Consider the following 27,829-nt stretch of genomic DNA (forward strand, 5'->3'; position numbering starts at 1 on the left):
TCTGCAATGCTGGCATTTAAACTGCTAGAAGGAACAACTTCAATTTTACTGTAAAAGCTTTGTATGCACACCTAACACAAGGAGAGAAAGCTTTGTGGCGTCAATAACCAGTTCAGGGTTGATTTCAAAGCTCTTGGTGCATACCAAATTTCACTGAACTTCCAGCTTCTGCAGATTTTGGTCACTATGTGTGAACCTTACATTGGTTGTTCTGACAGACTGACAGCAGCAGTTTTGAACTCAGCTATACAACCCTATTAGCAAAAACAATGCTTAGTTTTCCACTGCTGTTTTGAAAGACTAATAGAGCCACTGAAATGTCTAGCACTTCAAATACGTCCAGCTAAAGCTGAATGCCACAGTGGAGTAGCCTTTATCAATGTTCTGCTTTGCTATTTCAATGCTTTTCCTCTAATCAACCTGTCTTTCTCTGGTTTCTTATATATTTTAGACTTCAGTGAGTGCTTCGTGAAGTGCCACACACTCGCTTCTCGAGGACAAAAGCAACACAATTCCACTCACATGTAACTCATCTTTCTTCCTAAGACTAATATCATTGAGCATTAAAAGAATCTGGAAGAACAAAGTAAAATATGGAGCACTGACCTTTACGAAAGATATTCAAATCTACAGTTGAAATGGTGTTACTGCGTGAGGGTGGTATTCCTGCTGTAGGGATACAATAGCTACTATCAGTATCTGAAGCTGTGCGAGTAATGCTACATGTTTCCACAGGAGATCGATCTGCAGCGTGGTGAGGTTTTGGTGGCCGAGGTGGAGGAATATCTGGAATAGTATCCAACTTTGTAGTCTGAGACAATGTTCCTTCTGGAAAAGTTCGTGGAATCTGGTAAGTACCTCCGGGTGTAGGGGGAATGTCGTAACTAATGGAGATGTGCCTCATCTGTGCATCTAACGACGACGCCGCTGATGGCGTACTGAAAACATGCTGCTCGCCTTCTGCATCAGTCCCCGTTGGAGATGCTGCCTTTGGTAAAACATCTTGGGAGTAACTTCTGGGCAGGTTATAAAGGCTGGAGTCTGCCAACGGTAGTCCAGTACGAGAAGGCGGAGAGTCATAGACACCTTGCTGCTGAAAAAAGCCATTCACAGCTTGCTTGCTCATGGATGGAGCAGGGTTTTTGTGGGAGGGCACGTTATCATTGCAGTCTGTTTCAGAAGAGCTGGATTTTGCAGAGTCAGCGTGAGATCTACACACAAGATCAAGAGATTCAAACATTGATGAACACAAAGAAAAGAAACGTCAAAATCACTTTTAAGATGTTTAAAATGTGGACATTTAGGTGCATCAGTCTCTTCCAACTGTTAAAAAATGAAATGCAGGAACCCAATTACGAAACGAACTACTTCGGAAGGATTCTAAGTTATTGCACATACACAGACCATGCAGGTGAAATAGATAACAGCACAAGCACATAACTTTAGCAGCAGCTCAGCAAGTTGATATTTCATAAAGCAAGTGATCTCCAGGAAGATGTCAAGACAACCTAAAGCAAAGTTTGTTTATTAAGGTAGCTGAAGGTGGGGTTTAACTTTTTGTTCTTTTAATCAGCTCTGCAAACTAGCAGCACTTCAACAACACTGAAAAGTGAAAATGCATTCAATCCTTGAGTTCACAATACTTGCTAGTTCTAACCAGTATGAAAAAATACAATTAAAAACAGCTGCTTGCAACACCCTGAAGTTATCTACTAACCAAATAAAACTGATTCCAGTATTTTTTTTTTTTTTAATGCATTATAAAGAAGAGAAAAAGACAGAGAGAGAAAAATCCATGTGATATATGTAACAACAGAGTGCTTTTTCTCCTGAACACCAGTTAAGGCCACATCATTAGGCAAAATGGCACAGTTGTTTGCCTTTATTTCTTTGGAACAACCACTTTTTATGACAACAGCTCTCATTATTACTGGTAATACGGATACAACTGCCTTTTGGTTCAGTGTTTTGTTGACTTTTTTTTTTTAAATGGGGGAGGGTGACACCTCCCCATTTACCTTGCCCCAGGAAGAGTGATTCTAAGTTCTGAATGCTTGCTTAAATGCAAGTGAAGACAACTGCAGAAATACTAATGTAGAAGGAGGTAATACAGTTTTTCCACCATATCCTGGTATTTCCTTTTATCATTACCACAGAACCATTTCATTGTTTTTGTTTATAAATATGTACATGCATACTTCAGCACGTGTGCAACAATGAATAGCTGGTATACTACTCTCACTAAGCAATTGGTCAATTCAATTTACAAAGCTGCTGAGAAATAAAATATTCAAATCAACACTATTCTTCCTTTAAGAGACTCTTGTTCTACAGGTGATCAATTTGTCAGTAAAATCAAACATTTTCTTACTTCAGCAACAGCCAAATTCTTACCTCCCAGGGTTCTAGTAACCTGGGGAGAAAGGAATTCAGCTTAGCAATTCATTTAGGTTTCCTCTTCATTCATTATGGAGAAATTGATACAGTGTGAAACAAGCCTTTCTTCTCAGAGATCCACCTAAAAAATGACAAATGACTCCCTAAGAGCCTCTCTGTGCCAACTCTCAAGGGAACGGATGTTATTAGTTTAGACTGGACATTAGCAGTCAAGAAAAATGTTCTTCACCTAACACATTCCTGTTGTGTTTAACAGAATTGATACTATCATCCATCAGCCTGGTCTTCTCTGGCTTTAACTTATGACATACTTTTCTATGTATTTTTTTGTTGTTGTTACTTTATATATTATTTTTTCCATATTAAAATATATACTAATTTTGCTCTGATTACTATTTTTCATGTAGATTTAAGTTCTCCTTCAACAGTCAGAACTGGTTTCCACGTGACTTAGAATACTAACCTGCACTTAGTTTAACAGACTCCCAAATATTCTCATTATTTACCCTTGGCAAAAGCAAGGAAGTCAATCTTCCGATATTCCTTGTACCATCAACTTCGTTGAGTTTACTCTGTCTCAGAGCTTTACAAGTTCTCTAATGAACTACTGCAAGTTTAACATAACTGCAAAAAATACAGCACACAGGATGGAAGGAACTACGTAAGGTTACAGAGTGCTTCATCAATTGTGAAAGTATTATGTGATCAAACTGTATCTTTGATGCAGCCCTTGCACTTCAAGTATTCATTCCAAAGTTCTTCTTTTTCAGCACACACTCTTCTAGCTCTGTGGCATTCATTTGTACCAAACCCACAGCAAAAGTCACGTGTTTTACTTTAGTGAGCACAGCATGGACCATGATGTATATTTTAAATGCTAGAAAAATAAAGTGGGCAGACATTGACAAGTGATTATAGAACTGAAATTAGTTCCAGTTCAGCAGGATATACTTTTACCTGAAAGTATTTCCAAAACCATGGAATAATAGAGGCACTGCTATACATCTTACCAAAAGCAAACAGAAAAGCACATCATAAAAAAACTGTAGAGTTGACCTCATTTCTCAAATTTTAGCTTGTACACATACCGGGATCACTTTCATCCATTTAGCCACGTGCCAGAACTCAACCTTTAAAATGTTTTCACACACAAGAGCAAAGCAAATGTCCGTAATCTTAGCTGTTCTAGGCACAATGGTGGTTTTACAGACATTAAGACACATTATAATGACGCCAAGTCATATTTGACTCTAGAGAAGCAACACATGCAAGCATATAGAACCAAAACTCAAGATGCAACAACAAAGCACGTACAATATAGTTACCCATCACATGTATGCAACTTAGGAGCTTTCTGGACCCAAGTAAATGCTGCTGCTTCTCTCTTGAGCACTTGTGAAAACATAAGACTTGCAGCCAGTCATTTTCTTAGCTGATGGCAATGGTATGCATATCTCATTGTAAGAGGGCTTCTATGATTTACTCCACTTTTTTTTTTTCTTCTTTTTTTTTTTTAAGTCATCTTTTGGAATTGGCTTCATAGGCAATTGAATTAAGTGTTCAAAATATGAAAATGTTGTAACCAGTTTGACTTTGCAAGACCAAAAACTAGAAGATGGTCTGAAATAGAGGGCACAAAAGCAGTTTATACCTAAATGAAAACATAACTGACCCTCTGAAGTTTGAATAGATTTCAGAAGCCAGCATTCACCACTGAACATGGCAGAAAGAATACATACTATCTACAAGATTTACATTGTATTCTTGATTCATGTTACCTCAAGAAAAACTAGATTAGCACTACAGATGAGGGACAGATTTTTACTGTTTGTTTTTTAAGAAAAAGCTTCAGATATACAATCTTGGATGATTTCTGCATGTTTTCTAACATAAATCATGCAATCACAGAATCTTTTCACTTAGAAGGCACCCTTAGAGATCATCTTGCCCAACACCCCTGCAGTGGACAGACTTCTGCAGCTACATTAGGTTGTTCACATCTCGATCCAGCTGGACCTTGAACAGAGAACAGGGCATCCACCACACCTCTGGGCAATCTGTTCCAGTGCCTTACCGCCCTTCTTGTGAAAAACTGCTTCTTTACAACCAGTCTAAACATCTCCTCTATTAGTATGAACCCATCTCCCCTTGTCCCTTTACAATGGACTCTGCTAAAGAGTCCCCCTCTTTTAGCCTTTAGAAACTGAGAGGCTCATGTCCAGCTTATGATCCACCAGGCCCCCGAGTCCTTTTTGGCTGGGCTGAATCCTCCACTGACATGGTAAGCATTCAAGTTTCTCCGTACTTCAGTTTTAAATGCAAAGTAATATCTAACATAATGACAACTAATCCTATTTATAATCAGAAGATGACTGTGATATGAACTCAGTATTACCAGGCGTGCATCACATATCTGCAAAAAGTGCTTAAGTGAGCAAACAGTTCTTTACCCAGTACTGAGAACTGTACAGCCTGCCAGTCCACAAGAACTGGGTGTTAATATTCACGGAGCAGAGATAAAGTACCAGGGGCAAAATAAGAAAGCCTAACACCATGCACTAAAATCTGACTGCTGACAGAAACCCAGGAGAAAAGATTTCAAGCCAGACAGTAATACAACATGAAAAAATGGGCTGATTGTCCGTCAGACCACTCATCCTTGCAAGCTGATTCTTTTTGCAACTGCAGGAACAAATACGTCAGACTAAACAGAATAACGATAAATAAAGTGGCAGATAAACTGCTCTTGTATGCCAACAATCTGGGACAGAAACAGCAAGCATAGTAGAAATGTGGATAAATAAGTAAATAAAACAGCTCTATCTTAATTACAGCTATTTTCAGAAAACGGAAGCCAAGTTTCCATAGTTTTTTTCTGTTAAAACTGAACACCATGCAAGACATATTCCAGACAATATTTTCAGGCAAGTTAATGGCACTGCAATTAATTTCTCACACACGTTCCAAGAACAGCTACTGTTCACTCACTGCAGTGGAACCTTTTTACTTTCAAAGTCTTCTAAGAGAAGGTATTCCTGCCCTTCTTCAGAGATAAAGGGTGACCCTTGGCTGTTTCATAGACACAAGAAAAACGAGGAAGACAGTGTTATTTCCATATACATCTTGAATGAGCCAGAACAATAAGACTTTCGGAAACAGTCCCTGGCTTCTTTTTCTTATTTATGATCCAAATATGAACGTCACACTCTCACTAAATGCTACAGTTAAACAATACTCTTTTTCAAGCCAACAGTGATCAGAGCCCAAAACTATTTTAGACAAAATACAGCATGATAATTATAACCACAAGTACTGTGCTCAAACTATTCTAATAAGACTATATGATGCACTGCATGACACTGTAAGGAAACATTTTGAAGTTATTGTTAGTTTTGACACATAATAACTAAAAATTCTGAAAAGGGAGGTTGATTTTTGATCGTGGCCTCTAGATTTCTCAGTTACCCATCTCACCTGAAAAAAGAATAATTCCAAAGATTTTTTATAGAAAAATCAGTGCTTCCCAGATTACCCACTAAGTACTATGCAAAGTTAGAGCAGAAAACATTCCTTCTTTTTTAAAATCTATAAAGAAACCAATGCAGAAAAAACCATTCAAGCAACAAAATCCATATATAAATTAAACAACATCCACCTACTATAGCTTTGCTTTTAATTAACATTTACACAACTTTCCCCCAGTTAAAATAAAGGCTGTATGAAATAGATGCATGTTCCACATCTGGAAATGAATAGGAAAATGATGCAGACATTTAGAGGATTATGGTAATGTACTTCGTGCCCTGCAACACCATTTTAGTAACATGCTCTGCAGATACACTAAGCTGTAATTCCATAGGAAAACTGAATTTATCCTGCGTATCAGACCAAATCCAGCAGAACACCTGCCATCTTTTTACATGACAGGAGCAATCACGGAAAAACTCCAGCGCGACCACTGCTTTGAATTTTCATTATTAAATCCTTCTTAATAAAGAGACAGAGCTATTTAGTGAACTTGCTTAAATATAAAACAGTACAAGTCCATACCACTCTCCACTGATAACCTTGCCAATGTTTCATCGCTTTGAAATAAAGAAACTTATTATTTTAACAACCTCTATGCTCCCCATGACTTTATACAGTTCTTCTTTCAGTTCCCTTGGCATTTTTAACTCCACTGGACATTCTGTCTTCCCCAGACATTCAACTATCTTCTCCCGTAACCATCTAAAGTCTTCCTCAAGTAATTTTGGAGGTTATTCAGACTCCATTCCTCGCCCCCTTCTGTGTCCCCTTTATGGTCTCCTCAGACTTCGTTGTCTCTACTTAAGTCATACAACCACACAAGTACAAGAAAATCAACTACATATCCCAGCCTCAATCATTCTTAAAAACACCCTTCGTTTGTGCTGGAAATCCACTCTGTGCCCATCCCTCGTGAAAACAAAGGGGTACTCAGATATTTCTGATGACTCAGAGCTCTGAAACAAGCCAAGATTTATCTGCCAAGCCATTAGGGAAACAAAACCAAAAGTTTTGATAATTTTTGGCAGAAACTATGACATACCTATCAGGCACCATCTAAACATGAGTAAACATTTAAAATTTCAATATTCATAGCGCACATTGGATTTCCCCTTCTCTACAGGATGCTCTGGGGGCATGCCATGCTGCCTCTAACTTGCACATTTCATACACCAGGGGAACTGTAGGCTCATTCCTCCATTTTATAATGAGGATTGTAAAGGGCGGATACTTTTCTACCATGCAATCATCAGCAAACAGAGAAAGAAGCTACTCGGGCACAAGAGCAATATTAAAATGCCAAGGAAAGAGAGAGCATATGGCTCAGGTAAAACTGCCAGAGCATCAAGCTGTTGATGAAGAAAGCACTGACACTAAGAGGTATGGCACTAAGGCACCCTAAGAAACACTTAGAAAGCTGCTTTCCAATGATAGCTCTCCTCAGCCTTCAACGTGCTTTCCTGCAATCATAAAAAGAATATGCAGTTTTGCATATTTATGTGTAGATATCCCAGCACATTTTTATTTTAAATTACTGCAGCAGAGCAGCTTGCAAGAGATTTGTAACTGCATCCCAAAGAATACTCAAGGTTGAAAAGGATCTCTAGAGATCACCTAATCCAGCTCTTCCAATACCTCTAAGAAAAGGGGATTTCCAAGAGGGGTGAGGCTCCCCAGGGCCTCATTCAAACAAGTTTTGTTTGCTTGCTTTTAAACCTCAAAGGACAGATTCAACGAGGTTCCTGGGCAGCCCATTCCAAGGGGTGTCACCATTATCCCCTCTGGAAAATAAGTGACATTTCTTAGATGGTTACCACAGATTACATATCCTTCTCTATAGAAGATGCTGGAAATTTATCTAAGGTAAAAGTAGCAGTGCATAACAAACATACATTTCTTCCAGCCTAGAACCACTACACTAATCTGATGCTTCAGATTAAGAATTACTCTCCCTGCTTCTCAAGACTGCTGTTTGAGTCTAATGTTCCAACACCTCTGTATTGCCATAAGTTCAAGAAGAGAAGCAAAAGCTGCAGTCAACTTCTCCCACTGTTTATAGGCATCCAAACTTTCAGTGACTTAGTACAACAAAAAAAATGCTTTTAGAACTAACATTCTTGGCCTGTTCAGAAGTGTTATTAAGGAAAACCATAACTTACCTCATTGGTTCGGGCTTTTTACTCTGGCAGTTAATTAGCAGTAGATAGTCCTGAGGATCTTCTTGACTAGAGGAAGACTCCAGTGGGGGGATGTTAATAAGCTGATAAGGAGGAGGTAGGGAAGATTCTGCTTGCATGGAAGGCGGTGAAGTGTTGATGGGCAAGGGTAACTCAGCAGATGCTTGTAAAGAACTGACTGGGGGCTTCACAGCATCTGCAAACACAGAAGCATACTGCTTTACACAGTTAAGAAATGGTTTTAACAACACTACCAAAATATTTGTTAACAGAACATCAGTTTCTTTGGATTTGTTTTTCAATTCAAAACTGTACAATCAGTAGGCATAAGAAAGCCTTAGTCTTGAATATTAAGGCTTGTTACAGAGCAGACACGGACCCATAGGTCGTTACTTGAATTTGGTAACCTGAGTCACTATTTGCTTATGTTCATCCAAGATCACTTCAACATTTGCTATTACTCATCTGCTGAGAACCGGCCCCTCAATAGCTGAAAAGCAACAGGAAAGAAGCTGCTTTGGCAACGGAAGTTTCTTTGTAAATAAAGTAATACAGACATACAACAGGTATCATGTTCCAATAGATGTCTTCTTACATACTCCAACTTCTCATTTTGGCGCAGTAAATGCAGTTATATGTGCTTTTTTAAGCATTCTCTATATAATTCTTACCCACTCCTATTCGTATATATTGCAGATTAATGTATATTTTTTCTTTCTTATTAAATTATCTAGGAGATAGAAAAATACTGACACTATCAAACATGAAGCAATCCTTCAATTTTTCTTTCTTTCAGCGATTCATAGATTACAAACAACATAGTTCAAAGTACAACTTCTCAGCTATTTAGGCTTCCTTGTTCTTGCAATTCACCATACATTCTCATTTGTGCATCCCAAGAACGGACACTGACTACTAGTATTTTTATAACAGACATATTATTCAGGAAAAACTACCCTTTTTAGACTTAGAGGGTAGTTCAGCACTAAAAAGAAAAAGCCCATGTCATCCAACTTCAGCTTCCCAGCACTATCCTGGGAAGAACCAGATGAACACATGAGAACATAGCCCTCTTGCTTCCAGTTCTGTCTATACAAGGTACGAGCGATTTAGACATGGAAATAGGAAGAAAAGTACTTGCTTTGAACTCCCAGAGCACTTGCACAGGCTCAGAAATTAAATCCCACCACACCCACGTGGGTGGAAGATGTATGAAAATTTCTCAACTTGGCCTACCTGAAAAGGTAGGAAAGCCTAAAAAAAGTTTTTACAAAAAAGGTTGGACTTGAGCTCTCCAGTAAATTAGTTAGCATTACAAAGAGAACAGACTGCACCCAGTGATCACACACACACACGAGTAAAACTGTTTCTTCGCTATTTTTTAAAATATTAAAATGTGAAAAATATGCCATTTAAAAACTTCAAGAGCTCTATGAAGCTCTCATGAGACACCTACATTAAATACAACTGATCTTTATTTATTCCCCTTACGCTGGAAGAGAGAGGCATCAGAATGGCTGTAACAGGCACATATTGCTTGCTTGCTCCTAGAAAAGACATAGTGGGAGAAGGGAAAAGGAGATCTTTGTCACCTCCAGAACCAGGGACCACAAGCCAAGCTTATGTATGAGTAGGAGAGAGAGAGAAAAAGGTTTCCTGTCAGATACACTACCATTCTCCAGGCATATTTAGCAAGAAGCAAGATTCACAAGGGCTTCAGAGTACCCAAGTCACCACCCCCTGTTCCTTGCCCCTGACTAAACAAAACCTTCACACCATTAGGTTTGCTTGGTGCCAATATCACATAAGAGAAAAAAGAAATCAAACAGGTGCCCTTGAAACTTTCAGGCAAGAGAAATGTTTCAATGAGACCATACATAGTCAGGAGAGCCCAGCAGTGACATGGTAAGATGCATGTCTACATGAGCCTCATGTATTTAAACAAACCACACATTCCCAAGAAAAGATTCAGTGGTAACTTCCCAGGGGAAAGAAAAGCACCACCACCACAATCAAAAAGCTTGAAAAAGGACTAATGCATCAGCCATGTTCAGAGTATGAAAGAACGACATCGTGTTACAAGAAAAAAAAAACAAGTCTGTGAAAAAATAAATTAAGTTAAAGGTTGGCTACACAGTAAATGGTAAAAGGAGGTAATGTGAAGATGACCAGTAGGCTAAACATACAGGCTCAGATCTGGAACCTCTAAGCCTGCAATGCCCATCTACAATAGCGGCATGTCACAGACAAACTGAGCAGAAGCAGCAAGGCAGGCCTGGCATCACACCCTTACTATCTGGCTCCCTACAGCTTCAGAACATCCCACTGCAGAGGTTGCATCCACATTCTCTGCTTACCAGGCTCCGGTAGACTTCTTTCTGAATTTCTTATTGTTGACGTTTTTTGAGCTCCACAACAGCCTGTAGCAATGGTTCCACAAGATACTACAATATTACACATCATGAAAAACTACTTGCTTTAATTTTAAACCTGCAGCCTGGTACCTTCATTTCAGCTCCCCTCCTCAGAGAAGCACCGAACAGTCATTCCCTATTCATAATATCCATTCTCAACTTCGTGGAGCTTTGCCACTGCTTTACTGACTTGGTGCTGACTAATTTTTCTTGGTACAGAAACTGTCTCACGGCAGCACTTGTTTCTCTTCACCCTCACTTCTCACAGCCCTACTGATTCCCTAATTCCGTTCTCAGAAAGGAAGCCAACTGTTGCGTAAAATGTAGAAAATTTGGGACATACTTATTAATTTATAAACACCCAACAATGTTTCATTCTATTTCGATCCTAACCACTTACATTTGATTGTTGCTGAGTATTGAAGTTAATGCTGTAAGACTGCCCAGAAGGCTCCGAGCAAGGATTTGGAGCCCAATAACATTAATGGATCATTAAGGTCATTTTCCTCGTGACAAGATGCCACATTTACTTTGACAGATATAATTTGACAAAATCACCGAGTCCTTGCACAGACCTGTTTTATTCACTTATTTGTTTTTCCAGGCATTTTGTGTGCTAAGAGGAGCAGGCTATTGGCTGATTTAAAGGCCATTTGAACACAGTTTCACGTAGTTCACCTGCCGGGCCACTTATTTGCTTCATGCATTCAACCTATTTCAAATTTTACTACCAAGAAAACAGTCAAGTTAATGACTGATCACTGATCAAATAAATCTTGTTTGCCTACCCGTACCTTCCCAAACACTCTCCTTAGCCACTTACTTCAGAAGCTGATATGAAGAATAAGGTTTCTCCCAGCAGCCTATTATGATTTCAAAGAGTACAATAAACAGCTTGCTTCATTTTGAACCAGCAGATTTTTAGGGAAGGGGTCATCTGCACACCAAAGAACACTGCAAGTCATTTGGTTTGTTCCCAGAGCTCAGACACTACGACTGCTTTGAGAAACTGCGAGCTGGAAAAACATCCAGAATATTTAACATGCAAATTAGTGTAAAAAGAATCCTATTTTGTTTTTATAATTCTTGCATTCAGCGCAGCTACAACAAGCAGCTTTCTCAGAAGACAGTAGGAGTTTTAACTTTTCTCACTTGGTTTGTTATGAGCAGCTATAGGCATCACTTATTATAGAACTTACACTTTCTTCTCATAGCCATTTTCATATTTAACTCATTACTCAAACAATCAAAAAATCCATGAAGTAAAAAGAAAGCTTCTGAATAAAAATAATATGAACAATTCAGAAGATTTGAGTGTGGGAATTTGCATTTAGGGATGGTTTTTGTTCTTACCGTGCATGGTTTTTTTTAAGTCAACTTTTTTTCCTATGTTGTGATATGCAATGCTGAAGTCTCAAGATGCTGAGAATGTAAATACTAGAAATATTCTCCAAGTGTAATGCAGCCTGTTTGAAAAGTAAGGAAATGGATTGGAGCAAGATAGGTAGAGAGACCAAAATAGAAATGGATTTTTCCCCATCTAACAACAGATACACAACTGCATGATCCTACGATTGAGATGTCTCATTCAATCCATTTACCATGATGCAGATGTTCTCACTGAAACAACAAAATATTAGAGTAATACCCTTGCACAGGAATTTTCAAGTACAAGTAGGAGTCACAAAAGACATGTAGAAGTACAAGTTATGTACTATTATGTTACCCTTTTTTTCCTGCTTCTATCCACTCTGCAAGGTGCACATATCTAAAATAACTTCAAAGAATCTGTATGATTATATACTTCACTTTATTCCTTAAGAGAACTCCTCCTTTTATTTCTAAGCTACTCAGTGAAGTCATTATCTTTGCTCCTTCATGTAATAAGGCACATTCTGAAATACACTGCCAGAGTTTCCTCTACTGCCAGCTTCTCCACACTGAATTTTGCTGAGAGAGATTTTCAGCATAAATGATCAGTTTACAATCAATGTGAAATCTATGCAGTGAGCTTCAATTCTGAAGCTTTCAGCTTACAGCAAACAAAAGCTTGCGTGAGCACCTCACGACTTGATAGGTAGTTATCTGCACAACCTTGCAACCCACTCTCTTGGAATTTGTCCAAGAAACTCATCAAATGATTTTAATGCCACAAAAGATGTTCAGCAGGTACCACAGAGAAAAACTAAGCTAACTGCCTATGTTAGTTATATTGAGGCTGTTCCTCAAGGAAAAGAAAAATTACGTTTCATATGATTTTCTGCTGAAGGCAATTGACAGTTTAAGATAAGAATATCAAACATTCAAGATTAAGGTCTTGACTGCATTGTATTTTTTCAAGCATTTTTTGTTCCTCACACTCTTACAAAGTAAGAGGTACCGCTGCAGATTTTATGCTCTGTCTTCTCTTAGCCATATTATCTGGAATTGAAGACAACTCAGTGTCCTCTGATGTATTCCCTTTCTCCTTTCCATAATGGAGAAGGACTATCACAGCTTAGTGAACCTCTCATCAGTTCTTTAGCCAGCAGCAACCTCTGCCACATCTGCAATGCCAAATTTCAGGTCCTTCTCTGAAACCACTTCTAATTTTACTACACCACTCTATTTTCTCCAGATGACTTCTGGCAACTGTGACAACTCCCTTCACAGCCTATTCTGACCTTTCTCTGAGCAATTCCACACTCACCAAGAAATCACAGGTCTACATCTCGCTGATACTTCCTCAAAGTAAATAACCAAAAAACCCTACACATGATATGTTCTCGGGCCACGACTCCCTCCAAACCTACTGCTTCACTTTTAAGATAACTAGCTCACAAACCCTATCAGAGGATTCCTCTCCTTTATGTTTAACTCGGTCCTTTCATGGTTTTTTTTACTCCATTCAGGGTCCCCAGTCTCTCATGTTCCTGGCGCGTCATCTCTGAGCAGGTCTGGCTATCTCTCAAGTTAGAAATATCCAAGAAGTGTCAAAAATCACAGGTTATCATCATGTACATCATCTCTACTGTGCAGTACATCCTATTATCACACCCATTAAAACAAACCAATGCTCATTCAGAGTGCTTCCACTGCACGTCTAACAAAGAGAAACCTATTTCCATTCCACTGCTCTGTTCTTGCCTCACCCACATCCATCAAAAAGGCTTGTTTTGAGTTTATTATCCTTAGAATTTTTATATTCCTCCACAATCTTCATCTATGTCTCACTTTTGAGAATTTTCACGACCAGAGTTCTCAATTATCATCATGTTACTGATTTGGCTATTTTGATTCGCCAGCCTCTATCATCCACTTGGTAAGAAACAAAAAAACTGCCTTACAGGCTAACCCTTCATGCAGGATAGGTACCCTGAACACCTCTAATATCCAACCAGATTTACCAAACACCCATGAGAATTTCTTCTCAATAGTCCCTGAGTTCAACAACAGCCCAACAACTGAAGGACTAAGGTAACTTACCTGTCACTGTGATAAAAACTGCTTTGTTTGCTTTTACTTTTTCCTACTCCCCTGCTTCTACATTGAGGTCTCCTATCACACAAGTTAAGTTCTTAATGGCAAGACCTGTTTTCTGTTTCATACTTGTGCTACAGGAAGCACAGAGCTATCCTGATCTGATACAGATATCTTCAGAACAGCATGGCAGCAATGATGCTTGGCTGTGCGGCCTTATTTCTTACTGGTGAAAATAGGAGCTGAATTAGGTAGAAACATGGAGTTAAATTCATCCTGCCAGTCATTGCTCTTACATCCATGCTATCATCAAGCAATCTATTACTGTGCATGTATTATCAGATCATGATTTAAAAAAACAACTGGTTGCTTGACAATTATACTGTTCAAAACAAAGAAAGCAAGAGAAGCATGTATGAGATGGCAATTCCCTGAACAGGAATCTTACAAACTTAGAAAGCATTGTATGTGAAAAAACTGCAGTTCTTTGTTTCTTTTAAAACTACAATCTGTATGACGACTGAAATTTTCTGTACTGCATTCAAGTTTATTGTCAACCTCACTATCTTTTTTTTTTCTTTTTTTTAAAATTTTCTTTTCTTCAATGATCCCCTCCTGTTTCACCTGGTCATTGTTACGTTCATCAAATGACCACGTGTAACTAAGATGTTTGCATCTAGTAAGATCATTTTCCCTTCTCCCACTTTGCTAAGGGTGTAATTCATTACATGACAAAACCATGGAGCTGGATTACACATAAAACATTCACTACAGACATCTTCTGAATCGTAGGGAAGGGCTTTCAGCACCTTGTCTCAGAACCTATGTTTACATACCCTTAGAAAGTTTTCCTTACCATTACTCCTCCCTGATTAATTTCTCCCTGTAAAGAATCAATTCTTCAACTATTCTACCCCTTGATCACTTAAAAACCCATTTCCATTATTTCCACTGCTCTTGAAATGTTTATCCTCGTCCTCCTAGAAGATCAGACCACAGTCATTCAGTTGAGGTCTCCACAGTGCCAAGCAGAGGAGAATGGCCATTTCTCATAACCATTTATTCTCTCCATCCCAGAATGTATGCTTGGAAGTCCAGTGACACAAGCGACAGGCAACATATTCTCGCTTATAGTTACATCTTAACCTCTACATGACTAAGCCAATACCTATTATGTTATGACCTTACCCAGAAAACATGAATGCTAAGAATGCAGTAAGAAGCTTGATGATAAAGCAATTCAGATTCGTGCTCACACGTAGCTCCCCTTATAAAAAGGCAATACAGAAAACAAAACAAAAAAACATTTGCTGAAGAGTAAAAAGCATCCCTATTTTTTTATTTTTATTTTTTTAAATAGAACTGTCTAAGTTACTTAAAAATATATTTCCTTGATGTTTCAGGCTCACTGTAAGTTTCAAGACTACCTAATCACCGTAAGCCCTACCTCAAAAGAACTGTTACATAACACGATTTGATACCATCAGAAAGCTGAAGACTCTACAACTTGTAAAAGTGCCTAAAGAACACAAATTTATCTACTTACTCTCCAAAAAGAAGTATAACCTTGCAGCTCTTCAGTACACTTAGGATTTGTTTTCTCCCGTTAGCAGGTAGATATATCTTACAAAATAGGAACTTTGAAATACAAACATTCAGCAACTGATTTGCCCGTGCTTCTTTTTTAATTCTTCCTCTATGAATTGCAAGACAAAACTACACCCATGACACAGATAGTACCATCAACTTCCAACTACATAAAGTGATAGGGCTGGGATAATTCAGCAAATGCTTAAAAGCTGAAGATTAAACATGCAATTGAAGAGTAATAGGGAAGAACTACTGATTAAATTGACCGAATTAAAAAGTATTTTGATCCGAACAGGGCATAGTTAGGTCTCCTTGCATTCATAGTGGATTTAATCTTCAGTTGAGATACATCAAAATAAAGTAACAGATTAACAAAAACCATCTCTCAGAAAGTAAAGGCCTCACGGGTTTGAGGTGCCTACTTTTCCATTTCGCGCGCTCTTTTCTGCAGTCAAGTAAGTGTGTGCTCTCTTTACATCCAGGCTCTTAGCTTGTCCCCAGAAACAATAATTTCTAGGTGTCTCCTATTCGTGGCTGCACTGAGCCACTAGTTTGTTATCCATGAAAAAACAACTACCTGTCTACCTTTCTCTCATTTGTAACACATCTATCAGATTGAATACTGAATCATGTGGCAATCACTTAAGAGATATGTGCTGTGGGTGGTCTCCTTCCCCTCCCTCAATGCATAACCCAGAAGTAAAAAATGAGGGATTTAATTGCAGTCTTTTCTCTCTGATATGCTTAATTCACAATACTTAACTGCTCCTATTTAATCTTTCCTGGGAATATGCACATGGCTACAGAAAGTCATGCCACCCGCTACCCTTCAGAAGGAATAATAATAAATAAGGACAGTTTCAGGACAAGTAATGGCAATAATGTATTTGTCGGCATTTAACGCCACCTTCTTTCCACAACGCTGGTCCCACACAATGACTGCTTTGGTAGGATTTGAGCTGGATAGTGGAGAACTACAAGTTACTGTTTGTTTCAGCCAGTAAAGGGAGCATATTTTTTTCCAAGCTGCAAAGCAGATGGAGGCACAGCAGTATTAGAATCCTGACATTTTGCACTCATTCCTGATCACAGAGCCATGCGTTCTACACCAGACGGATTTCCTTTGCTGACAATCTTTGTCCTGCACGATTTTACTTCAAGATTCCTCAAGACCTAACATCATGCAAAACAGAAAAGAAACATCCATTTTTCTATGACACATTTAATTTGTAATGAGTTCTGAACACTTTGCTCTATTCTGCTCACATTCTTTCGCAGCAAGAAAGAACTTTCATAGTCAGTGCACGTGTGTTTTAAAACATGTGAATGTTAACACTAGTCATTCGAAATGTTCTATGCATGTAGGCATGACACTTTCTGAGGGAAAAAAACAAACTTACCCTCATCTGTAGGGTTGAACCCACAGATATCACAGATGCATCGAACCCACTTATTCATCTCCTCCTCGCTGTCTGCCACCAAATAGAAAACTCTGTCTATAGTGTTGATGTCAAAAATGTAGCTGTTTTCAAACTCTTTCTTGTTGAATGTTAATCCAGCATCCACTTGCTGACACAAGTTTAAGTCAATAATACGGATAGGCTTCTTGGCATGGTCATTTTTGTAGTATTCCAGTACATCTGGATCTCCTGTTAAACGGCCACTCCGAAGCACAAACCATCTCCTCTTCCATGCCTGAAAATTCATAGAAGAAAAAGAGAAAAATCAAAAGTAGGAAATAATACTTCAAAACCTTCTGTACGTTGTTTCAGGTCGAGTTGAACTCAGTAATAATTAGTTCAATCACCATTTGATGAGACGACACTTAAGTTAGCGGAATTTAATGCAGTCCATTTACTTACTGTTAGAACAGCAGACTAGACACTGAATCCATATTTTAACCTTTACTTCTTTTGCATTTTAGTTTTGCTTTTAAAAGCAGATCGTATAATTAAGCTACTATTCAAAAATAATGAAGGATGAATCCAGTAAAGAAAATAAGGAGGCGAGAAGAGGGAAAAAAAGCCCCAAAATCTTCTGAAAGTAACTGCCACAGGCATAAGAAAATGAAACGCGTCTAAGTGTAGATATTTAGAAATAAGATCATAATGTCTTGATTCAGGCTGGTTTATTCCAGCTCTGATTATGTTTTTTTTTAATTGATACTCCACAATAGCAACCTGCAGTTAAAGAATACAGTGTTCACACTGCATACTTCCCTTGACGTTAGGCAATCTTTGCACTCAGAAGTTTGCAGTGTTTTACAGCAGAACTTTTAAAAGAGAAAGACCTACGCTATTATTTCAGAAAACATCAAAGATGTGGGGAGGTACAAGAATGACCCAACGGTCCAGTCTCATACCACATAAAAAGTCCCTGCAGGAGGTACATCCACAGAAGAAAAAACTTCACAATCACTGTATATGTTGTATCAACCTCCAGGATGCTGCAAATCTGAAGAACTGGGACAGAGAGAAAAACACAACTAAAACGCCTCATCTTCGAGTCAACCCTCAACTGCCTTTCATTGCTGTGGGCCTCTCTTTCTCGTCAATTAAATACGCTCCATCACTGCAAAGACACTAATGCAAACCCAAAGAGAAAAGTTCACATTTATCTGTCTTCATGTCACCACATGCATTCTTACTGTCCTGCTCAGTGCTGCACTCTGGTTTCTCAGCTCTACCAACAGCATCGCATCCTCTGCTATAAACTCCAAATGCCAGGATAATCGTAGAACGTCTCTCAGAAAATGGCTTGGGTCAGAAGGGAGCTTAAAAGACCACCCAGTTCCACCCCCATATCTGTGGGCAGGGCTGCCCCCAACCCCACTCATCCTGGCCTTGAGTGCTTCCAAGAATGGGGCACAGCTTTCTCTAGGCAGCCTGTGCCACTGCCTGCCTTCCGAATGAAATTTACCCCAAATATCTAACCTCAATCTCTCCTCCTTTAGTTTAGAACCACACTCCCCTGTCCTACCACTGTCTGCCTGTGTGAAATTTCTGTCCATTTATATCCTTCCTTCAAGTACTGGAAAGCCACAATGAGGTCTCCCTGCAGCACTCTCTTCTCCAGGCTGAACAAGCCCAGCTCCTTCAGCCTTTCTTCATATGAGATGTGCTCCAGCCCACTGATCATCTTTGAAGTCCTCCTTTGACTGCCACCTACAGCTCCGTAACTTTTTTTTGTGTGAGAGGCTGCAGGCCTGGATGTAGTATTCCAGATGGGGCTTCACAAGGACACAGCAGAAGGGGACAATCCCCTCCCTCTCCCTGCCAGCCATCTCCCTTTAGATACACATGGGAACAGGCAGTAAAAGAAACCAGACATACTGCTAACTGCCCACTGGAAAAAACTGTGTTGCATTCTCACGTGAAAAGTGAACAAGCAAACCCCGTTAGGACAAAACCTGATGTTAGAACCCCCCTCCAGCCAAAAAATAGGTATCAGCTCACCCCGATTACAGACAGAACCGAAGGCCAAATGAAAGTAACAGTATCAGCAGAGGATGTCAAGACATGATATCCTTTACACACTGATGTAGCTTAAAAAACAAAAGTTTCTGACAATATATTAAGAAAAGATTCAAATGGGTTTTCTTAGGGAGAAAGGTTTCATTTTTCTGAAGGCGTGAGCTTTGAGCAAACTCACGGAGGAAGACATGAGGGACAGTCAGAGCTGTGCCATCAAATTCCAGCTGCAAACCAGTGCCACCAGCTTTGTGCTGGAGCCACACAAACCAGTTACTGTGATACTTACGTGCTATTCTGGGTAGCAAGCTCAGGAATATGTTATGAAAAAGTAATATAGAAAATGGGAGAAAGAGAAGAACACCAGACAGCTTAATTAGGGCTTGAGATTCACTCCCCACCTATGAAGCTGCTTGAAGTTTATTTGATCTTAGACAACTTTTATACTCGATAAAATAAGCAGCATAGTTGTGAAGCTGCCTTTAAATGTGGAACTGTGTGGATCAAGCCAACGCCTCAAGCAGTGATTTCTGCAGTCCCAACAAGATCATTGGGTGAACAGAAAAATGCAGAGGTGGCAAACGGAACAGATGAAGGATGTGAACTTAGACTGCAAGTAGAAGCATCTTCAGGTAGCACAGCTGCTGAGCACAATGTAATAGAGACCCAAAAATACCAGCAAAATGGGCAATTGTTTCCTATTTCCATATCAAATGACAACTTCGACTCCGTAATAACAGGAAACTCCAGTAACAGAGGATTCTCTTTAGACGAGGCTGACCACAGACAGTTAAGAATGGACTGCAAAGTTCTTAATTCAGAAACAACATTTCTCTTAAACCTCAGCCTTCAGTTTGCCCAGATGACATTTTCAGTGTCTAAATGAGAAGATTAGAGAGGGAAAAAGCTACTGAGAACTAAGGTTGATTTGTTTTGTGATTTGTGACCAAAAGTGAAGTTGGTACCAACCAAGCATACTTCACAGAAGTTCAATTCCAATACTGTGTTAACGAGAGAAAAATTTGTGTGGTCAATCCCACCAATCACTGTGGAGCATTAAAGAGTAAAAAGCACTCAAATTCAGAAAATCAACCAGCTAAACAGAATTTGGTTTTAGCCCTTCTGGCTACAAAACAGCAACTATTAAATACTTATAACAGAATTCAGCCTAGCAGCACCTGCTACTATTTTGGAAGAGTTTTCACATAGTACATATGTGAATGTTTATCTCAGTCATACAATGAGTCACACTCACTGGAACTGGCACAGATTATATTCAAAAACAAAAGCAATTCCATAAACTACACACTAATAAGGCAGATACAAAGGTTCTCTGGATTACAGTACAAAGCACAATTTAGCAGCAGAATAAAGCTAAAAGCTAGACAAGAGAACTGACATCAGCACCCTTGCTAATCATAGCACAAAAGCGCCTCTATATTTTGTCAAAGTGCAAAATGAGCCCACATAAATTACTCTTTGTTATTCGAAAATATCTGGGATTCTTAAAGCTTGATCTATTTTTAACATTTCAGTATTTGCTGTTGTAACGAGGGCTGCATACTGCCTCACTGAAGCACCAAATCCTGTGCTCCATGCGCAATAAAGAGAGCTTCTTTAATAGCTGCTTTCCAAAAAGAAATCTTCAAAAAACAGCACGCACATGTGCAAATACGTACTTATGCAAATCATCTTTTCCCTTCTCTCTTTTTAACCCCTTCAGGCATCCCTGTATGAAGCTTCTGCATCTCATTTTACTGCGCACTTTCCAATCCACACAGCTCTTTCTCTTAATCATGCACACACACAAGAAGCTCCACTGGTTTAAGTCAAAGGAATATTGTGATTACTAATGCTCTGTCGTGTCACTTAGGATTATCAATCATATGTTATCAGCTCAAATATTTTTTCAAGAATAAACAATATTGGTATTAGGACAAAAAATCATCCCATAACCTACTGAGTTTTGTGTTTTTGTTTTGTTTTCTTCTTTTCTAACCTAATCCTGTTGACTTTAGCACAGAAAAACAGCATCTGACAGAGGAAAGAAGGCTGTATTATTTTTATTTTTTAATGAAAGACACACACACACAAGTCATACTAAAACACTGCTATTAACAAATGCACTTACACTAACTAGTTACATGACACCACATGCAGATTTAATACTAACACAGAAGTAAATCTGTTGCTTTTCCAAGTGTGATATGACCAAAGTCACAGGAATAAAGCTCCCCAAAAGCCTATGCAGGCTTCTAAAGCTCTCTATTCCCAAGCAAGGCTTGCTGCTTTTGCTTCTGACTAAGAAATGATTTCTGTGACCCTCAGCTTGTTTCCTCCCAGAGCTGCACAGCGTATCAGCTGGTCTACCATAGGATGTGACCATTCCTGCCAAACACTGTCCTGTTTATATCATGAGACCATCATATCATGAGACTATCATAACAAGCTTGCTTGCTTGTTTTTCAAGTAGACTAAAACATGACAAACTGCTCACTCACAGAGCCTCAAATGATGAAAGTAAGTGGAATTCATTATTTTTCAAATAGCATTATGAGCAGGTAAAAATAAAACAGATAATAATTGAAAGCTTGTAGTTAAGACTGTATGCAATACAGAGAATTTAGAGTACAGTCTCCTTACCTTAGCTCTACCTGCTGAATATGTCAACAGCACCATAGCCTGCAGCTCTATCCCCTATAAACCTACTTACTTTAGGATTTATTTCTTTTCTTGCAACGTCTATTAGAAAGGTACCTCATTTTGTTTCAGGTTCTACTGGAAACATGTAGGCATGTCTAAGTGGACAAGGAAAGTAAGGAGGAAGGGGCAAGAGGAAATGGATAATTTACCTTTTTATGTTAAAAAGTGTTTTATGTTCCACTTGGATACCCTCAAGCTGTTGCTCAAACAGTTAGATGAAATTTTTTAAAGGATTAAAACTTGTGAAATATGTCAAAGGATATTTGTTCTGGACAGCTCTTTTTGCAGCATTTGTTCTCACGCATTTAAGCAACTGCACTTACTAACAAACTGGCCAATTGTCCTTGCTGGGTTTACCAAGTATTATTACCCGTAATCCTCACGTCATTTAAGTTGTTTTTCTACTACTCGTACAATGACCACCTGTTTCTCCATTCTCAAAATCCTGCAAAAGTAGCAAGCACTAGCAAGCCAGCCCAAAGAAGATATCACTGGCATCCCTCTCCAGTAACATCACCCATAAGTATTTTCCCTATGGCTGACCAGCAGAAACGTGAATAATATTACGTATCTCTGACCTTCCTTCTCATCTTTCAAGCATAGCCGCTTGTGTTCAGGCACTCCAAAAAGTATGTTACAAGGGCAGTTTTTGTCATCTTTCTTTTCCAGAGCATTAATCTATGGTTTGGAAGAAAGAAGAGACTCACCCAGGGGCACAGGGAGGATCCAAAAGAACACTTGATGTTTTACAAACATAGGTTAAACATTTCCTTGATCCAAAAGAACTTCTAAAGTAAACAGAAAACAAGCAGGGTGTGAAGCAGAGAGAAGTAAGGAAGACAGCCCAAGGTCACTTTGTAATTCTCTCTTGGACATTTGTTTTAGTGCTGAGCTTACTTCTGAGGTTTTATGAGTCATTTGCCAGCACCAACATTTTATTTTCTTTATGCTTTTCCATGTAGTTCATCCATCTCTCTTTACTTTTTTTCCCAGAGCAAAAGGAACAGGGAAATAGCTGCACATCTTAGACAAACAGGAAAAAAGACAGCAAACAGAAGAAGCTGAGTATTTGTGCCCGCTTTACCTTCCCATTTCTCGTTCCCGCATGTTGAGCCAAGCACACCTCTAACGCCACTCCACTGATTCATACATTAGAGCTACACTCTGCATCGTTTCAGAAGCCCAAGCGAAATACCCAAGTATTCAAATGATATTTCTTTTAAGGACTGTTTGTGTTGGGCACAGGGCAGTGGCATCTGTCAGCAGGGAGCTTCATTACCACGAGGCACATACCTGGGAAGACTGCCGGGAAGCAGCTCTAAGAGGTCACGGTCAACAACGTCACCTCAAGCACAACAACTTTTCCTATAAGCCTCTCTTAGGGCTTGCAGAACTCCTGAACGGTGAAATTGCAAAATCCTGGCTGAAGTTTTCCCTGAGAAATCATTACTTCTATATTTCCACGTGGAAATGTAGAAATACACGGGTGTTTTTCAGAAAGCACTTTTACGGAAGTGAAGAAGAAAACTTTTATAGAAGGTCGTACCAAAAATTCAGAATTAACAGTAGCCTCTGAAAATCACTGTTGTAACACCTACTGGCAGCCGACACGCGCTTCCTGAAAAACTGGGGCCTTTAAAAACATAAGACAAAATTAATAGACTCGGAACAAAATAGGGCATGTTTGTATCTTAATTCTAAGAACAGAAACTTCACTTCCTAAATTTCATAACAGTCCAACTGTTGTGCTTCCAGCACGATTGCACTGAAGTGTGTAAACAGATAGCTGCAAAACAAACAAACGTGAAATGAGGAAAACACTGGATACATTATGACTTTCTTTAAATACTTAAGACTTGTTTTCCAGGAAACACCATCTTTTCTCACTGAGCAAAATAAGGAAAAAACAGTCTCAGTGGAAGTTTCCACTCTCCTGGCCATCATCCTGATCATCTGTTCCGAATACACACAAGGCCAAAATTTCCTGTTTTCCAACTATTGTCACCATTTTCTAGTCTTGTGCTGTCGATTCTAACTTTAGCTTGTTAAATAAACAGAAGAAAACACTGCAAATGCAGCAGAACAATACTTGCACACAGATTCGCTGCGAAGACTCTTTCATAACTGATGTTTCAGCATGTGAACTAACTAGTCTCCCTGCATTACACAGCTAATTAAAGCATCAAAAACAGGACAAAAGACAGGTCAGACCATTTTTGCACTCTGCTGTTTGGTACGTCTTAATCTAAATGAATATTTTCATAATCCTTCCACATTTTGCATGGAGGTTTTCACAGTTTTTTGTGGTTTTTTTTGTTGCTTTTTTAAAGATTCTTGCTTATCCCCAGTTTAACTGTACAGCTTGTATCGTCATCCACTGTTACGTTCATCTTCTCATGATCAGCAGCAGCAGTCATTTCAGTACTTAGCTACTTCTCCACAGTATGTCAGAACTGTTGTGATGGCAGGCATTAGTTTATCTGCAATACTCCTGCACATCAGAGAACTATCACAGCATCTTTACCAAAGCAGAACTAACTCACTAAGCTAATGCACTAGTGCAGACCTCCTGTAGAACCAGGAGGTTCTACAGGACCACATCTTCATGCTAGGACCAGTGACCAGATGGACCTTCTAGATTCCTAAATCATCTCACCCACCCCTGGAAGCCAGAGCTACCCAGTGATTTTGAATCCTCATCAATTTACCCTTTCAATTCTATTCTGCTTCACACCACCCACCCTGCATGGCTAGCACGTAGCTCCCTAGCAGCATGCTGCCTGTGACACTAGTAAGCTCAGCCTTCTCTCACTGTTTTGTCAACAATGAAAGCGTAACACCATTGCATAAGAATATTTGTTGCAGGTCCCTCACCCACACATGGCACCTTTGGCTTGTTGCCCTTGCTCTCAGAGCGTCTCCCAGATTTCATCTTTTCCTCCCTATCTCAAGTACATTCTGATCAACTTCCTCTCTGTTCTTCCCCATACCCCTTCAATAGACTGAATGTAATGCTACCAGGACCGTCTTTTCTGACCACATCTCTGTTGTGAAGTTCTCCATTACCAACCAAAACTGCTTCATTGCAGTTTTGAGTCCCTCAACGTCTTTCTAAGCTTCTTATTAAGAGGAGTGAATGCCTCCCTAAATTTGCAAGTCATCTCTTTTTGCTTTACCACTGATAACAGATTGAATACATTCTCCCTCCTCTCCTGACTCTCCTCTGAAGACTCCATGAATCAATAGGGGAACATCTCCTCCTGCCTTCAGATTCCTCCTGAAGATCACCTTCTGTGATACTACTTACAACCACTCAACCAATTACAATTTGCCTTCGCATCAGACGGATTCATTTAAAAAATAGTGGTTTTGTGTATTCATCAGTCAAAGGCAGAGCGTGCTTTTTATTTCTGCTTCAGTTCCTTCATCGGCTCGTCATTAAAAGCTACATTCTCTCCCCCACAAATCTTAATTTAAGAAACTAAAATGTTCAGGACAGGTTCTCTTATTTGTAATGACTGTGCATTTCCTATTACAAGGATTACGGCAGTGCTGACCAGATGTCCTGCACAAGACAACCTGGATAAGATGACAGCTGCACCTTGAATTCCACTGTCCTGAGCACAGGTGTGCACATCTTGACAAATACAGCACGACAGCAATGCACAGAAATATAAAACTGAAAAGTAAGACTTGTTAAGATGCAATTAATCTGAAGCTGAAAGATCAAGCGTACGCTGCACTGACATTAACAGCTACTTTCCCACTAGTGGCAGAGGATGAAATACACCACTATCTGTGTCCGCTCACTTCTTACTCCTAGCAGAATAGTCATTTCAAAATGGTGCTTGTACCTAGGCACAAAAAACACACCATTCCTCCAGTTCACAAGTCCAGGGTTTGTTTGTTTGTTTTTTTTTTCTAAATTATTTTGTACACATCTTGTACGGATTTAGCTTTTTTTTTTTCTTGCTGCTGTAAATATCTACTTTCATCATTCATGAAAGCCTAATAAGCAAGAAAAAAAATAAGATATTAGAACTGTGTGAAAACACAATGTCAGGCTCCATTTTGAACCCTTTGGAGGACATAGAAGTTGCAACAAACCTACATGTCTCACGCTTGGTTCACTCAGGTGGCATGCTCATACTGCATAGATTTCCACACATGACAAGGTCAGGCATCTTGCATGTTCCCTCTGACAAAATGATTATATAGCATTTTGTATTCCCCTCATAGAAAGTATTTGAGCTACAGATTCACATTCAACAAAGGATGAATTAAAATGGATTTTAGGGCAGTGCAGAGTTACCCCGTAATTCCAAACTACATTTTAAGAGATCTTCACGTTGACAGCCTATCCTTACCCATCCCTTGTGAGAGCAAGGCTGGCTGACGTTTCTGCAAGTCAAGCACGTGTGGACTAAAACAGCAGCCTCTTCTGCCTCTTCAGTTAACCACAATTCCAGCAATGATACTTTCTTGAGCCACTTCACGCAGAGTAAAGGGAAAGCTATTGTTCTGCCAAGGCATTATAGGGAGAATCAGCACATTATGGTTTAAATACTGCAAGGCACTGCAAGGAATTCCTTATTCCAATGAAGGATGAGAAATAAAAAAACATGCTCAGTGTTGTTTGCATTATTTTAAGAGCAAAATTATCAGCTTTTTCACTACCAATGAACAAATCTGTGATGTGCCTGAATTATGTAGACACAGAATGCTAAACAACAGCTGCTAAAAAAATAAAAATGTGAAATAAAAGTTAGCGTTGTGTCTGATATACACATCCCCCCATCACCGAGAACACTAAGCAACTATGCTCAGTGGAGTTTTTTCACAACTGACCTGAAAAACTCCAGAAAAAAGTTCACTTTTAAGAAAACGAGCACAGTCCAAATTTGCACAACATAACTATATGCAAGTTTCTTTCGCTATGCTAACCAAATTTAGTTTCTTTTATAACAAAAACACATTTTCCAAGACTGTAACCGATATACTTCATTTTAGGTTCAGATAGATCAGTAGCAGTTACAAAGGGGTTAAGACATTTTCAAAAAGCTACGTTGCTTACTAATAGCAAACGTAACAACACACTAGCATACTTGAGGATTAAAATGATTTGGGATAAAAACTGAGTAGCTTACAAAATGCTGCCCAATCTCATCAACACATGTAAAAAATATATTTTTTGTTTCCTATATCTTAACAGCACATATTATTTACATTAGCAGTTTTAATGAACTTCACCACCACGACCCATTATTATTTTTTTTCTTCCCACTCCAGAGCAACCTGAGGAAGCCAAGTTTGTTCTGAAACCAAATCCTTCAAGTCTCCTTGCCACAATTGCTTACCACAAGAGCCCTACCAGAGGAACCTGAACACCAGCACGATAAGCCCCCAACAGCATCTGCTCGTAGCAGCTCGTTGCAAACCGCTCTGTTGACAAAGCTGAAGGACTCATGCTACTGCTTTAGCAGCCAAGAAATAACATGGCTCTGGAATAACGATACAAATATCAAGAAAAGCTAGGAGCACTGTAGGTATGCCTACACAGTGTAACGTAATGCAGCAATACATCACATAACTCCTACTCGCACTCCATGGCATAAAACTCTTTTAGTGATACAAGTGAGCTAATGGGTAAAGCTTCAGAAGGCTGCTGCTTCAGAAAGTTTCCCAAGTCCATTCCTAAAGCAAAATGAAACCTAAACTTCTTTCTTAGGGGGAAAAAAAAAAACAAAACAAAACAAAAAAAAAACCACACAGAAAAGGGGGGGGGGGAAAGCATATTTGAAGCAGAAAAAGACAGCACTCTTTAAGGAAGCCCCCATTTAACCCAAATCATTTTCTATACACAGAAATTAAAAAGAAGAATAAACAAGTACAGTTTTCTCTAGTTTACCTCTTCAAGTCCTCAGAAACCTTAAGCAATGTCCTGGCCATTTCTGTAGTGGTGTCTACCCCAAAACAAGCAAAGCTTTCTTTTTCCTGTCAGCTTTCCATCTCACTATACACCACCCTATCCTCGTAACCTTTGACCAACAGGAAGTAGACACAATGGCCTGAAAATAACAGCAATTGTAAC

General features: G+C 39.2%; 1 protein-coding gene across 6 annotated transcripts in view; it reads right to left on the reverse strand.

Annotated features, from left to right (window-relative positions):
- Positions 1-27,829, reverse strand: part of GAB1 (GRB2 associated binding protein 1) — a 97,081-nt gene that overhangs the window by 22,343 nt on the left and 46,909 nt on the right. For 4 of the 6 annotated variants that reach the window (XM_052690030.1, XM_052690034.1, XM_052690033.1 and 1 more), the window contains exons 2-5: positions 16,966-17,260; positions 8,085-8,298; positions 5,386-5,466; positions 607-1,211 (exon numbers count right to left, since the gene is read on the reverse strand). In XM_052690030.1, the coding sequence (XP_052545990.1) occupies positions 607-1,211; positions 5,386-5,466; positions 8,085-8,298; positions 16,966-17,260 (1,195 nt within the window). The remainder of the gene's footprint in view (positions 1-606; positions 1,212-5,385; positions 5,467-8,084; positions 8,299-16,965; positions 17,261-27,829) is intronic. The other 2 variants (XM_052690031.1, XM_052690035.1) reach the window with 1 other exon arrangement.

Source organism: Tympanuchus pallidicinctus, unplaced genomic scaffold, assembly GCF_026119805.1.
Source record: "Tympanuchus pallidicinctus isolate F22 unplaced genomic scaffold, pur_lepc_1.0 scaffold26, whole genome shotgun sequence".
NCBI classification, from domain to species: Eukaryota; Metazoa; Chordata; class Aves; order Galliformes; family Phasianidae; genus Tympanuchus; species Tympanuchus pallidicinctus.